Source organism: Nannobrachium achirus, assembly GCF_963921795.1.
Source record: "Nannobrachium achirus genome assembly, chromosome: 9".
NCBI classification, from domain to species: Eukaryota; Metazoa; Chordata; class Actinopteri; order Myctophiformes; family Myctophidae; genus Nannobrachium; species Nannobrachium achirus.
Genome location: NC_137818.1, coordinates 11899864 through 11916168, shown reverse-complemented (window position 1 = coordinate 11916168; position 16305 = coordinate 11899864). Strand labels below are relative to the sequence as shown.

General features: G+C 41.7%; 1 protein-coding gene across 1 annotated transcript; it reads right to left on the bottom strand.

Moving 5' to 3' along the window:
- Nucleotides 1-901: 901 nt before the first annotated feature.
- On the bottom strand, nucleotides 902-11161 carry LOC308290631 (keratin, type II cytoskeletal 8-like; the record flags this gene model as incomplete). The annotated part of the gene is made up of 9 exons (XM_080732541.1): nucleotides 902-984; nucleotides 2439-2485; nucleotides 3490-3710; nucleotides 4289-4414; nucleotides 5391-5555; nucleotides 7032-7127; nucleotides 7611-7671; nucleotides 8973-9181; nucleotides 10901-11161. The coding sequence occupies 9 exons, from the start codon at nucleotides 11159-11161 to the stop codon at nucleotides 902-904; spliced, it is 1269 nt and encodes a 422-aa protein (XP_080588667.1).
- Between the last annotated feature and the right edge of the window lie 5144 nt (nucleotides 11162-16305).

Sequence of the window (16305 nt, the reverse complement as noted above, 5' to 3'; positions counted from 1 at the left end):
GACCAGCACCAGCACCAGCACAGACCAGCAGTAAAACACAACATGTGCTGGTTTGTGCTGGTGCTGGTCTGTGCTGGTCTATGCTGGTTCATGCTGGTCTGTGCTGGTGCTGGTGCTGGTCTATGCTGGACCAGCACCAGCACCAGCACAGACCAGCAGTAAAACACAACATGTGCTGGTTTGTGCTGGTGCTGGTCTGTACTGGTCTGTGCTGGTCTATGCTGGTTTATGCTGGTTCATGCTGGTCTGTGCTGGTGCTGGTCTGTGCTGGTGGACCAGCATGGGACCAGCACAGACCAGCATAGACCAGCACCAGCACCAGCACAGACCAGCATGAACCAGCATAAACCAGCATAGACCAGCACAGACCAGCATGAAAATTGTGCTGGTCTGTGCTGGTTTTTCTAGCAGGGAAGACGATGGGTTTCTGACCTGCCCACAGCCCTCCTCTGAGAAAAAAATAAAATAAAAAAGCTATTTTTATTGAGGACCAATTATATGAACATAGGTTGAAAAGTGGTGGAGTGCCCCTTTAAACATCTGTATTACTTACTTTACAACAATTCTTCACAATTAGAGAATGTAGAAGAATTGTTATTTTGATCAACGTGTGCCTGTTATCTCTCCTATGGTACCACATCAATACAGCATGGAAGTGTGGACAGAATCTTATCCAATGACAACAAAATATTCTAAGTCTTGGGTCTGAGAGGCTAAATCTCATCAAATGGTGGTCCGTGGGTCAAATGCTGAATAAATAATGGGCCTTGATATTATGAAGAGAGTTGAAGACCACTGGAGTAGGGCATCACATCAAAAACACAATAAGTTAGAATATGGAGATGAGATGTTTCTGCCGACAGCAACGATATACTGCACTGTATGTCGTTCCAAAGGCGGTTTAGTCAAAGTTGTACGTGACGGAGGAGCTGTCCTGTCTCTCGGTCATCTTGATGAGAACGGGGGCCTTCGTCACAGGGGAGCCTGCGGGAGAGAACACACTTTAATATGGCAACATACGTTTTTCTGAAAACGCTTAGGATTTAGAACTGTGGTTCTCAAAAGTAGTAGATCTACAAGCTCACAGCGTGTCTCTTCGAGCCACATTGCGAGCTTATACATCAGCTATTTTTGAACATCTTTCAAAAAAGTGTGAAGTGTTTGAAAAATGTAGAATCCATTTTTATCTTTTTAACACAAATCTTCTCTACTGGGGATCAATACTCTGTTACAAGTAAAATAATGCCCTGAATTCATAATGTGTAAAAGTACAAAATAATTGGCATCAAAATATACTTGGAAGTATACAATGTACTCATTATGCATCATTTTGGAGGTTTTCAAAATGTATAAACATTGTTTGAAAATAGCAGATTTACAAGCTTGAAGATTGACTGTTTTCAAATAGCTGAAGTATAAAATGTGGATAAAGTGGTTAATGTATGTTTTGTTATCACAATCATAAATCTACAAAGTAACTAAAGGCTTTAAAATAATTGTATTGGAGTAGAATGTTTGGACAAACTATAAACATATACGAGTATAAAGTATTGAAAGAAATGCCACACGAGTTAGTTTCTTTTGATGCTTTTGTGTGCTGCTGTAGTATAATGATCAGAGTGTTAATTAACAAACGAAAAAAAGGTTGAAATATGGAAAAAGAGGTCTCTGCCCTGACGGCAGCGGTATGCTGTTGAACCCCCACAGTAAAATACGTACTTGGTGCTGGGAGGTTGCAGATGACATGAATTCTTATGGAGAATGGAGCGTATTTTTGCAATAGCTATAATAGCTGATCTACAGACTTGTAGATCGGCTATTTCTGCTACTTTTGAGTGACACTGCTGTATGATTTACAAAACAAAAGCAAACATAGTGGAAGCCCCACAGACAGTTATAAAATACGTACTTGGATACTCGCACAAATCTGGAATCCCTCTGGTTGGTGTTGGATAATAAGGTTCAATATGTCCTGGAGGAAAGAGTGCAGTTTAAAACACCAACACAAATACATCTGCAGACACTTGGGTTTCATACTGTATTAGAAGAGGACATTGCAGCGGTTTAGGCCTTCGATTGAACCACTTGTCAAACTGGTGTCCCTATTGTGGCCATGTCAATGTCATTACAGACATTTTAAATACCAATTAAAAAAATAATAATCTTGAGATAGCCTAATTTGATCTGACAAGCTCACACAGCCGGTCACACGGCTTATGAGTCTACATGAGTGTATGCCATGTCAAAGGACCACAATGGAAACAAGCTGTGAGCTTTTTTTGCGTTATCCTGTTGATTATGGTGGGTCAGATGTTTGTTACTGATGTGGGCCTATGTATGTGACATGTTATTTTATTTCATGATCAATAAAGACATCAATCAATCAATCAATCATTCCATCAATCGATACATTTACGGAGGAGGTGTAAAAGACTTACTGTTGTTGGGCAGTGAATTGATGCTGATGATAGACTGATGTCCAATCCTGTAAGTGACAGAGGTTACACACGTTAAGATTTAACAACCAGTATCATTAAAAAGAAAGTTAAATGGTTAATTGATACATTTGTAGCGCCTTTATCTGAAGCACTTAACAATGTGCATTACACCGACGACGGCAGAGGAAACCGTGCAAGGCACACCAGCCTGCTCAACCGAAGCATTTAGGGATTCAGTGTCTTGCTCAAGGACACTTCGACAGTAGCCCAACACGGGGGAGGGGAGCCAGGGATCCACTGTAAGTAACCGAGCTGCCGCTCTACCTCCTGAGCCACACTGCTGCCCAAATTGATTCAAATGTGACCGAAAGGACCCCTCCCCCCCAGCTTGATATGCATTAGCCCACGATTTCGTCTGCAAATAAAAAAACAGACTAAAATGGAAGGAAAGGAGGGACTAGTGGAGAAGAGCTCCAGAAGTCAGTTTGTTCGGTTGCGCTCAGGTGTTGCCCTCTGAAAATAGCAGACTAAGCTCACAACGGGCTTGCAATATTGTGATCTTGTAAATCGGCTATTTTCAGCATGCAACCAGGAGTAAAATCAGCCATCACGACGCCATCAAGGCACCGCCAAGACTCATTTGCGTAGACAAAACTGTACATTTAGTCGACTAAAATCTTAAGGTATTTAGTAGACTAAAATCTTACGATATTTAGTAGACTAAACTAGACTAAAACTAAAACATTTCAGATGACTTAAATATGACTTAACCTAAATGAACTTTTATTCAAAAGACTACGACTACAAATCGTAATCAGAATTTGCTGTCGAAAATTTGTAACTCTGGGGGGTCTCTGGAACAAAATATTTTGAAAAGGGGTTGGCGGCCAAAGAAACATATAATTCTAGGGATCCTAGCTTGAACATTAAAAAGTTTGAGCACCACTGATCATAGCAACATACGACTTAGAAGACATTTATAGAATCGGGTCCTCAGGTCTAAATGGGGTTTAAAATCCCAGTCTAGGCATTCATTCATTGGTTGGTTCACCTCTCCTCCTCTCCCTCCAGTAGCTTCCTGTAGGTGGAGATCTCTATGTCCAGGGCCAGCTTGACGTTCATCAGCTCCTGGTACTCGCGAAGCTGCCGCGCCATGTCGTGCTTGGCCCTCTGCAGCGCCTGCTCCAGGTCTGTGATGCGGGCCTTGGCGTCCTTCACCGCGCTCTCGCCGCGCGCCTCCGCCTCCGAGATCTGGTCCTCCAGGTTGCAGCGCTGCAGCAGCATAATGAGGACATCGGAGAGAGAGAGAGAGAGATCCAGGGGTGCAACGGTTAATCGCAAAGAATCGATTCAGTCGATCATAAAAACATTTTTTGATAATCGATAACGTAACGAATGAATCTTGACATGTGTGACCATAAAACGTTGTATTCTCTCTCGAATAATATATAAACATTTATTAAAACTGTGTTTAATAGATAGCCTTTTTTGCGGTTTTCAAATCAAATGTTATGGTCATAATTCACCAGGAGCCTGGATTGAACCCATGACACTGTGACAACATGTGACACAAACCAACACAGACTAAAGGGCCGTTCACACCAAACACTATGACAGTAAAGATATACTTGTAGAGGTCTAACTCTAGTGGATGGCAACATCCGCTGACTCCACACCCCAACTATAACAAAGACAATGGTGAACAATATAGATAATTGTTCACCATGGTGTGAAAGGCCCTTAACCGTATGAATATATTATATGATTTGATCACATCACTGTCACTACTCTGTTTGTTTGTTGATGCAATGCAACATCATCTACACAAGCATCGGCGGTTTGCAACTCACCTGTGCCTTGACGGAGTGGATCTCGTTCTGCAGGCGGCTGATCAGGCGTTTGAGCTCGGCCATCTCTCCCTTGGTTTCGCTCAGTTCGCGGTTGTGCTGGTCGGCCGTGGAAGCCATCTGGTCGAACTGGTGCAGGCGGAGAAGATTGAGGAGAAGTTTAGTAAGTTACTAGTACTACACACCTGAAATGTTTGTGTGACACCCAATACCCCCAAAAGGCTAAAACCTGGTTTATATTTTGTTGTATGACGGTATCCTATGTACAGAAATCTACAAGCTCACTTGAAGATTGGATATTTTAGGTGCGGGACACATAGCGTAAGACGCCATATAAATCAGACATAATAGTGGACTGACTGTGCTTCTGCCTCCATTGTTCTGCCTCCATTGTTCTGCTTCCATTGTTATGAAACCTTTGTCATTGCATTATTTAAATACATAAACAGCATGCCTGGATGTCATTAGTCACACTTAAAGGATTAGTGAGAGGTGTGTTGCCTGATATCTCCCTCGGGCCAAGCGAGGGAGGATTCCCTCTTGTGCCAGTGCATAGTTAACTTGTTTGGCCCCCGGCGTCCCTCCCTATGACTCGGGTTCGAACCCCACGTTTGTTCCATCCTCTCCTCCAGGCATGTTCACACATAGACATCAAAGTTGGGCTTGAGCCCCTGCCCTTTTACTGGTCTGTAAAAAGTACCCTCTCTCCAGACCATGAATGCAGTTTTCACTATGGTGAAAGAAATGCAAATGCCCCCCCTTTCCATGCTATATATGAAGGCAGCATTCAAGAAAGAATTGCCTTGTCCAAACTGTCCTGAACTTGAATGCAGCATCTTATGTTGAAAGAATTGTCCTCTCTGTGTAGAAATCCATGCCGTACTGCACATCTCCAGTATTGACTTACTTGATATGCTTTGTTTGGGGTGGTATCAACTATCAAGTACCGAAAATAGCCGGCCTTCAAGCTAACAACGCGTTGCAGCACAACGCGTTGTGAGCTTGGAGGTCTACTATTTTCAATATTTTCATCAAAAGGCCCTTTTAGAAATACATTTCAGCCCCTGCCTCTCTAACATTCTCTGCAGGTCCCTGCTCTCCTCACCTTGACCTTGTACCAGCTCTCTGCCTCTGTGCGGCTGCGCGCGGCCACCTCCTCGTACTGAGCTTTCACCTCCCTGACGATGCGGTCCATGTCCAGACAGCGGGAGTTGTCCATCTCCACCACCACCGACGTCTCCTTCATGCTCTCCTGCAGCTCAGACAGCTCCTGGTGGCAGAACAACAACAACAACGTTGTGATGAGTACAGACAGGGGCGTCACACCAAATTCTGGGCCCTGGGTACAAGGATTCACTGCGGGCCCCCCATGAATGTTAACTATTGAAAAATAGCAGATATACAAGCTCACAGCGCGGCACCGAGTGCCGCACTGTGACCTTGTAGATCTGCTATTTTTGAAAAATCGTGAAAATGTGTGCAAGAAACCTATGTCAAGGACCCCCAAGATGATATGTATTTGGCCACGGACCCCGATCTCAAAATATTTAGTTCCAGGGACCCCCAGAAGCAAAATTTGAGTTAGAAATGTTCGCTTAAAAAATACATATATTCAAAGATTTTCACACATTTTCACAGCTTTTCAAAAATAGCAGATCTACAAGCTCGCAGCGCGGCACTCGGTGCCGCGCTGTGAGCTTGTATATCTGCTATTTTTCAATAGATAAAGTTATTAGGGCCCCTCCACCTTGGGCCCCAGTAACTCAGTCCCACTTTCCTACCCCTTGTGACGCCCCTGAGTACAGAACCACCATGACCGCAGTGGTGGAAAAGGTAGTCACATTTTTTACATAAGTAAAAAGTAAAAGTATCAATGCTGCAATGTATAAATACTCATTTACATGTGCGGAATTCAAAATGTTAGCATCAAGATGTACTTAAAGTGCCTAAAGTAAAAGTACTCATTATGCAGAATGTCCCATTTCAAGTTTTCAAATGTATAATAATCTTTTGAAAATAGCAGATCTACAAGCTCACAATGCGCCACATTGTCAGTTTCAGTTAGAGATCTATAAGGGTCCATTTGGTTACCAACTCGACATCATTTAGCTGGGGACCACCTGACCCTCTCGAGGACCACAGGTGGTCCCCAGACCACTGGTTGAGAACCACTGCTCTCTACATCAAATCTCAAGGCTGAACATATATCTACAAGCTCACAATGCGTCGCATCGCATTAAGTTGTCAAATATGTCAGCCATTTCTTTGTATATTATTTAGGTTACGTGTCAACTCTGCCATGCATGTGCGACTTCAAAACCGACAAGCCAGACAGAAATGTCAACGACAAAAACACAATTAAATCGTTAATCATATCATTTGAGTGACAACTAATGGTCATGTAAAATGTCATAATCGTAACCGCCCTAGTTACCATGTCATAGAGCCAGAATGGATGACAGTGTAAGTGTGTGTTAATGTGTTACCATGTCATAGAGCCAGAATGGATGACAGTGTAAGTGTGTGTAGAAGTGTTACCATGTCATAGAGCCAGAATGGACGACAGTGTAAGTGTGTGTTAATGTGTTACCATGTCATAGAGCCAGAATGGATGACAGTGTAAGTGTGTGTTAATGTGTTACCATGTCATAGAGCCAGAATGGACGACAGTGTAAGTGTGTGTTAATGTGTTACCATGTCATAGAGCCAGAATGGATGACAGTGTAAGTGTGTGTAGAAGTGTTACCATGTCATAAAGCCTCCTGAGGAAGTTGATCTCCTCCACCAGACTGGTGACCTTGTCCTCCAGGTCCACCTTGGACAGATAGCCAGAATCCACATCCTGGAGAGGAAGATAAATAATATGTGTTGTACATCATTATCTGTGATGGAATCTGCTCATAACTTATGCAAGTTGATTAAAACACAATGGTTCGCAATCTTTTCCATGTCTCGAGGGCGCCCAAAATGATATGTATTTGACCGCGGAACCCCATCTGGGAATGTTTCGTGCCAGGGACCCCCCAGGAGAGAAGACTGAGGACCCCCTGGAACCCACCCAAGGACACCTCACCAAAGGGTTAACAACCGTGCATAGTGTATAAACATTCAAACGACACACAGTAAAATCCTCTGTTATTTCTTTTACTCAGAGAATGTAAAAATGGATGAAAATCAACAGATTATTAGTTTTACACTATATTTGATATTTGAATCTTTCATCTCAATAAAAATGTGTTTGTTTGTTGAGCTTAAGAAAGTGGTCTTGCTGTTATGTACTGGGTCTAACTAATGTTCTGTATAACGACATAATGATATCTTTTACCTTTTTAAGAATGACAAACTCGTTCTCTATTTCATTCCTCTTGTGAATCTCATCCTCGTACCTGAAACAGACACAGGAAAACACAAACACACCTGTTAGTGTCACATTTACAGTACATATTATGCAAGTAAGATTAACGTTACAAACAATTCCTAAAGTACCACTTCACAACAATGTTCATGCAACCTATCTTTACATAATCACTAAAGCCCATTATTAATCTCTGGTCCCATTTCTATGTCTCCGAGGAAGTGACATCATTGTCATCGGTAAGCAGGTCTGGTAAATTCAAACAAGATTTCAAGCTGTTTTTTTTTTGTGGTTTCAGCATGCACACTTTCCAGGAAGAGAAAGGCTGCAGTTTCTATTACCGTATTTTCCGGACTATAAGGCGCACTTAAAAGCCTTTAATTTTCTCAAAAAACTACAGTGCGCCTTATAGTCCAGTGCGCCTTATATATGGATCATTCATTGACATTGACATTCCCTTTAGCACAGCTCCATCTGTGCAACGGTAGCGTCTATTATGTGCGCCTTATAGTCAGGTGCGCCTTATATATGAAAACAGTTTGAAAATAGACCATTCATTGACAGTGCGCCTTATAGTCAGGTGCGCCTTATAGTCCAGAAAATACTGTAGTTTGGATTCCCAAACTAATAGAATAGAACTGCTCACACTTCACAGCCCTCCTCTGAGGCACAGAGTGACTAGACAGAAATGGAACCAGCTTACAATGAGCAATAGTGAGGACCAAGTATATGCATAATAAGGTTGGAAGTGGGTGAAGTGCTCCCATTAAAGCCGTGAAAGCATCTGTGTCATATTTTATACTATATATAAAATAGCAGCTCTTCAAGCACATAACACGTCACTTTATGCCACGCAATGAGCTTGTAGATCTGCTATTTTTGAAATATTTGTATAATATGTATCTTTTTAACTAAAATCTTTGCTTCTAGAGGGGTCCCTGGAACAAAGTTTGAGATGGAGATCAAATACAAATAGTGCAAATAGCAGATCTACAAGCACACGATCAGCTTTTTCTTATATATTTATGTTTTTTTTTTTTATATACATTTGTTAAATGAGTTCTCAACGGGCCTGAAAATGAAGGCCCGGCCCTAACTGGGCCCTAACTGATCCAGCCCGAGATCTCGCCTGGCCTGACTAAGTAGCGTACATGTTTGGCCCTACGCGGCCCGTAAACGTCGGGTCGGTCGGGTTCAGAAAGAATGTGAGAACTCTAATTTTAACTCGAGTTACGAGTCTGGACCCACAAATGGGTCCTGAGTCCTGACCCAATGGTTTAGAAGACACTTTCAGAACGGGCCTCAGGATTTAAAGGGGTCCAAACGTCTTACTTATTCTTGAATTCCTCCACGCTCCGGTGCATGCTGTGGTTCTCCTGGTCCAGGCGGCTCTTGTCGTTGCCCACCATGTCCAGCTGCCGCTGCAGGTTGGCGATGTAGGCCCTCATCATGGGTTCGATGTCCGACTGGGCCGTGGTCTGCTCCTGCAGCAGCTTCCACTTGGTCTCCAGCATCTTGTTCTCCTGCTCCAGGAACCGAACCTGGAGGGAAAACACAAAAAAACAAACAAACCATTTAGCAGGCGTCTGTTGTCCAAAACCGTTTGTTTTGTATTTATCATTAAAAAAAATTAAACTAGTGAAAATAGCCGATCTACAAGCACACAACGCCCGCGATGCGAGGCGTTGTGTGCTTGTACTGTAGATCAGCTATTTTCACTAGTTCTGTGCGACAGGATTGTGTGATGAAGCAGGGCTTTACTTTAAGAAAAGAATTACACATTTGAAACTTGGAGATACAAGGTTTCTGCACGACAGTGACAAAATGTAAGCTACACATTTCATTCTGAATAACTACAAAAATTATGGATTGGATGGATGGATTGGATTGTCAGCGCCTAAACTATTCAGAATACTTGACCATAAATTAAATGCATTAAGTGCATTTGTATAGCGCCTTTATCCAAGGCGCTTTACAGAAATTGTGCATTACAGTCACCCATTCACACACATCATCCACACTGATGGCGGAGGAAACCATGCAATGCACCAACCTGCTCACCGGGAACAATTAGGGGTTCAGTGTCTTGCTCAAGGACACTTTGCCGGGATCAAACTGGGCGGCTGCTCTACCTCCTGAGCCACTGCCGCCCTCAGAAATGAATGCACAAATGATGCACTAAAACCCTCTGGCTTTCAGTATGAGTGTGTTAACCCAGAAACTGGAACCTGTCAGAGCAGAATACTCCATACCAGGCTATGAACTTATGTCATAAATCACTGTTTGCTCAACGTCAGGTCCGGGGGCCTCCCAGCGGTCCAAATGGACCCTTACGGGGGTCTGTAACTCCAAGAGCATAGGAATGGAACCAAATGGGACCCTTTGGGGTCCATTAAGTAGTTTGTTTCATGCACCCTCTGAGTTAAATAAACACTGGGGGGTCTTAGAGTGTAGACTGGAGGTTCCAGTGTTAGTTTTGTTCAGTGATTCTCAACCTTTTACATTTCAAGGACCCCAGGTTCGATATGAGTCAGGCCACGGATTCCCAATATTTGATGCCATTATCTACACTGTCAAATTATCTGTGTTAACTCTGAAGAGTGTGCAAATGGACCTGAAACAGAACATACTCTCAGAGTTACAAACCTGTAGAAGTCCATTTGGACCCCTAAGTAAGTAGGCTAGGTTTTATTTTGTAAATTGTAAAGTATCTTTTCACAGTCACAAAGTTTAAAAACAGAAGAACATGTCAATAATACAATCTAAAAGACACAATAAAACAATTGCCATCAACCAATGAGATATCATGCACATATGGGATTTGTCACTTTTCTATATTCTGAGTATTCTAGTACCCATTGCTACAGAGTGTTTGTTCAGTAACAGGAGTCTCCCCGTCACTCCAGCTCTTGATTAAACAGAAACTGCAGTTTCAGGTCACAGTGCCAAGTTTAACCAATCAGGATAGAGAACTCCACACAAGACACAGGATATACAGGTACATTTGGAAGTGACGGCACTAAAGAAATGAGCAGACAAAACTTTAAACTGGAACACTATAATTGAATCTGATTGGCTGAAGATTGGCCACCCAACCTGAAAATGATGATGGCGAGATGGAGAGACACAGAGACCCCAGCTACTAAGCATTTGAACACTATTAAAACAACTCTAAATTGCAACTCTAGCAATGTCTTATAATCAGACTCTATCAACTTTCTCAACAGGTGATAACACTGGCGGAAACAGGCCTCTCTTACCTTATCAATAAAGGAGGCAAAGCGGTTGTTGAGGCCCTTGATCTGGTCCTTCTCGTGCGTGCGGACGGCCTGCGCGTTGGGGTCGATGTCCAGGTTGAGCGGCGCCAGCAGGCTCTTGTTGACCGACACGGGGGTGATGGGACCCCCCAGGTAGGTGGACATCTTGGGGCCGTTGTTGTAGGAGCCCAGGGACAAGCTGCTGAACCCCCCCGCCGAGCTGTACAGGCCGGGGCGGCTGCTGCGCTGCTTCCTCAGACTCATGGTTGGTGTTGGGTCGGTGGTCGTGGTGTGGGGTAGAGAAGGAGTGCCTGCTGGTGTGGAGAGAGGATATTATAGCGTGCAGGTGAGAGGTGTCCTTGTGTGTGCCATGGCTGAGTGAGGTAAGCCTTTTTTTATACACACAACACTAGGGTGTGGCGATGATAGTGAAGTTATGCGTCTCGCACAATGCAGAGGAACCAGTCGGTCCATTACATACCCACCCACCCACCCACCCTCCCTCCTCCCTGTCTGGCCCCCAAGCCAGCTCCCCATCAGCGCTCCACAAACTGGTTGCATTGTTCCTGCCGAAAGGGACAGGAATCCTGCCTCCTTGAATAGATACCAAAGGTATTCGACCGCAGGTGTTTCCCAAAACCACTTTAATGCCCTGTGTCAAAAACAGTGAAAACAGGCGATCTACATGTACAGGTATTTTCTATATTTCTTCAGAAATTCTGACATCGTTTAGAATATTTCTGGAAAGAAAATCTCTTGAAATAAACAATTATTTTATGTTTTGTCAGGAACATGGGAAAAAAAGGGCTGATTTAATCTCAGTTTGGTAAACATCGATGTAACCAACAGAGATTGAATTCTCTCTCTGGTTACAGTACAATCCTAAAAATTAATTTACGGTAACTCTGATTGTACAAAATGTAACCAAAAAAAGTAGATGAATTAAGTTATGTGTTTATTGATGAATTGATTGATTGATTGAAGACTTTATTAGAAGTTTGCATTGGAAAAGGTACAGTTTCATGACGGTACAGTTCACTGGTACAAGGTCTACTAAAAGGAGATCCATGAAAAGACTAAGCTTATTTCCACTGGAAACCATTGAAGTATCTCATATAACATTGAATGACAGACAAATAGAACACAGTACTATGCAGTAGATATGTAAAGAAAAACAAAAAAGAAGACAGTAAGTCTAAACAAACAGTATATACAAAGAAGGGGCAGGGGAGGGTAGGGTTGGGCTAGGTTCATTTTTTACCAGTGAACCATAGCGTCCCCTATTCACATCATAGCAGTCGAACAGTCAGCAACAACAGCCGATCCACGGGGTCACGCGGCATGTTGTGAACTTGTAAATCCACTATATTCAGTGCAGGCATTTGGTGTCATAAGGCAGGAGCCTATCTCCTGTTTCTGTAGCATGAGGCAGCTTAATGTACAAGTACACCCACTGGACATGACGCTATTATTTTGCAGGGACTTACCCCTAATCCAACCCTTGATGCTGAGTGCCAAGCAGGGGGGCATAGGGTCCTGTTTTTCAGAGTCTTTGGCATATACTCAGCCGGGGATCGAACCCTGACCTCCCAGTCTCAGGGCGGATACTCTAACCTCAAGTCCACTGAGCTGGGACCAAAGCCAAGCACATCCAAATTGATCCTAGTTTAAAATTGGTTTAAATTAGTATAATCGTTTTGTTTCTTTCGATATAATAATCGTTTGTTATGTTAATTTTTTATTCCGTGAGAAATCTCGTGACGCAATCTAGGATACCTACTTTCCCAACAAGATCCTCCTCCTCACAGATGATTCAAAGTAATGATCTGTGGCTGTTGACACTTGCTAGGGCCTGATTTACACTGCAGCCAAATCCAGCCTGAATCAGATCTGTGTCACATCCAGATGGGAATCTGATTTGTTTAAATGGTCACATGGTCTTATGAAACCAATCAGATTCCAATCTGGATGTGACACAGATGACAGATCTGATTCAGGCTGGATTTGGCTGCAGTGTAGATCAGGCCTTAATAGCAGTAGGCTAGCTCCTGTCCTGTGTTGCATTGTGCCTGGCTGCTGAGACACCCGAATCTCTGCATGGGGATTGAATTATGTGCTTTTTAAGAGACTGATGGTTAATTTGAATCAGCTGTGAGGAGGGAGATCTTGAGGGGTATGTAAGCAGACTAAATAGTACCCACATTACTGTTTACTGACATGAAGGATCATTCAAATGAATGGAATGACAGACAACATAAAGTGTTGTCTGTGCGCACGCACACACACACACACACACACACACACACACACACACACACACACACACACACACACACACACACACACTAGGACAACTCATGGATAGGGTTTAGAATGCAGAATGTCCTATTTCAGAAGTTTTAAAATGTATATTAAGAAAAACGTTTGAAAATGGTACATCTACAAGCTCACAATGGGTCTTGTAGATCTGCTAAAGTAAACGGAAGTAGATCCTCTAAAGTAAAAAGTACATCAAAATTGTACTTGAGTACAGTACTCGTAGGCCTACTTACAGTGGTTACTTTACACCAATGATTCTCATATTATATTTATGTTCTTGAAACTGTGATTATATTATCCTAACTATAAAAAGGACAATAAAGGACGATCTTATAAGGAGGCAAAACACGGTGTTGGTCCATTGCAGTGGTACATTTATTCAAGTACTGTAACTTGAGTACAATTTTGAAGAACCTTTACTTTATGTCCATTTTGCAAATACGTTATACTGTACTTCTCCACTTGTATCTAAGATGCAAGAATTATACTTTTTCTTCTCTGCTGCAATTATTGGAAACCTTTAGTTACATTATTTGGTGGATTTAGATTATTATTACAAAACATACACCAATCAATTAGCCCTATGTTATTGAAAATAGGGTTTAGGTTGGACACGAAAGTAAGATTTTGACAAATTAATTCTTTCACTATAGCTTTAAGTAGTCTATTTTTTATATATATATATATATATATATAACAAAGAGGAGAGACTCAAGCAGTTGTCCATCGCAGTTCCCTGGAGTGATGCAGTCCCTTCTTATGGAAGGTTTTCAACTTTTTCTATATATATATATATATATATATATATATATATATTTTTTTTTTTATGCCAATACTTAGTATGTGGCTTAGTAAAATGTCGAATCCGGGACATTTACATAAATGGGTGTTTCTAATATTGTGGTATTGCTACTTTTACTGGGCTCTCTATGTTCGAGGGCTGAGGGAACATAGAGTTGAGGGAACATAGGCATGACCCCCTTTTACTTAATTCCAAGAAAGCATACGTGTCATTTTAGATTTTAGCCACAGCAACCTGAGTTTTTCAGGAAATTGTAAGGATTTAGAAGGCATTTTTTTTAGAATCGGCCTCAGGCCTAAATGGGTCTTAAAACAACTCCTTCCACCACTGGTCCATCATGACACTAAGGGGTATGGACTCTGTGTGTGTGTGTGTGGAATGTTTGCATGCATGGAATTTAGAGAGTTTAGAGTGTGCTGTTTTACAGAGCTGTTAAAGAATTCTGAATGAATTTCACTCATTGTCATCACTCATCACTTTCCGTTCTCTCGGTTACATAACCAGAAGCGTTTTGTCTCTTTTTATTTCTAGCTTTCTGAAACTCGTTCGAGCTTAGCCCTAGAATGTCTGTGATCTTACACAGACACTTTGTGTATACGTTTCAAATACACAGCCATCACTTGTACACAGTTTGTATTTGAAACATACACAAAGTGTCATGTATAAGATCAGACATTCTAGGGCTAGTTCGAGCTCAAAACTCTCAAAACTGCTGGGCTCAATATAATAAGTGTGTGTAAAACTAACTGAACCGAGGACAAAACTGGTCTGTCAACCCTAAGTCCTTCAGAATGTCCTATTTCAGAAGTTTTAAAATGTATATTAAGAAAAACGTTTGAAAATGGTACATCTACAAGCTCACAATGGGTCTTGTAGATCTGCTAAAGTAAACGGAAGTAGATCCTCTAAAGTAAAAAGTACATCAAAATTGTACTTGAGTACAGTACTCGTAGGCCTACTTACAGTGGTTACTTTACACCAATGATTCTCATATTATATTTATGTTCTTGAAACTGTGATTATATTATCCTAACTATAAAAAGGACAATAAAGGACGATCTTATAAGGAGGCAAAACACGGTGTTGGTCCATTGCAGTGGTACATTTATTCAAGTACTGTAACTTGAGTACAATTTTGAAGAACCTTTACTTTATGTCCATTTTGCAAATACGTTATACTGTACTTCTCCACTTGTATCTAAGATGCAAGAATTATACTTTTTCTTCTCTGCTGCAATTATTGGAAACCTTTAGTTACATTATTTGGTGGATTTAGATTATTATTACAAAACATACACCAATCAATTAGCCCTATGTTATTGAAAATAGGGTTTAGGTTGGACACGAAAGTAAGATTTTGACAAATTAATTCTTTCACTATAGCTTTAAGTAGTCTATTTTATATATATATATATATATATATATATATATATTTTTTTTTTATGCCAATACTTAGTATGTGGCTTAGTAAAATGTCGAATCCGGGACATTTACATAAATGGGTGTTTCTAATATTGTGGTATTGTTACTTTTACTGGGCTCTCTATGTTTGAGGGCTGAGGGAACATAGAGTTGAGGGAACATAGGCATGACCCCCTTTTACTTAATTCCAAGAAAGCATACGTGTCATTTTAGATTTTAGCCACAGCAACCTGAGTTTTTCAGGAAACTGTAAGGATTTAGAAGGCATTTTTTTTAGAATTGGCTTCAGGCCTAAATGGGTCTTAAAACAACTCCTTCCACCACTGGTCCATCATGACACTAAGGGGTAGTGTGTGTGTGTGTGTGTGTGTGTGTGTGTGTGTGTGTGTGTGTGTGTGTGTGTGTGTGTGTGTGTGTGTGTGTGTGTGTGTGTGTGTGTGTGTGTGTGTGTGTGTGTGTGTGTGTGTGTGTGTGTGTGTGTGTGTGTGTGTGTGTGTAATGTTTGCATGTGTGGCAAGGTTAAAAAGTATAAAAAGTATTGTTGCCAACAACGCCACCTGGAGGAGAGCCCAGGAACTCTATTCAATATTACTCAGTAGTGTGCAAAACAGGTTCGTTTTTGTCAGGTTTGAGCAGAGAAATAATCAAGCAGTGGTAGTGCAATAAATAGTTTTATTGCTAAAAAACACTAAGTTAAAGATAAAATGAACAGTGGACAAGAACAGGTTAAACAAAACAACAGGTAAAAGGGGCTCCTTCTGATTCCCTATAGTGGCCTCCACAAAACGTTCCAGGCAGTCCGTTGGAACAGCACACGCTAGAGTCCTTTTTCCCAAATTGTCCAAGTTCTCCTCCTCTCTCACAG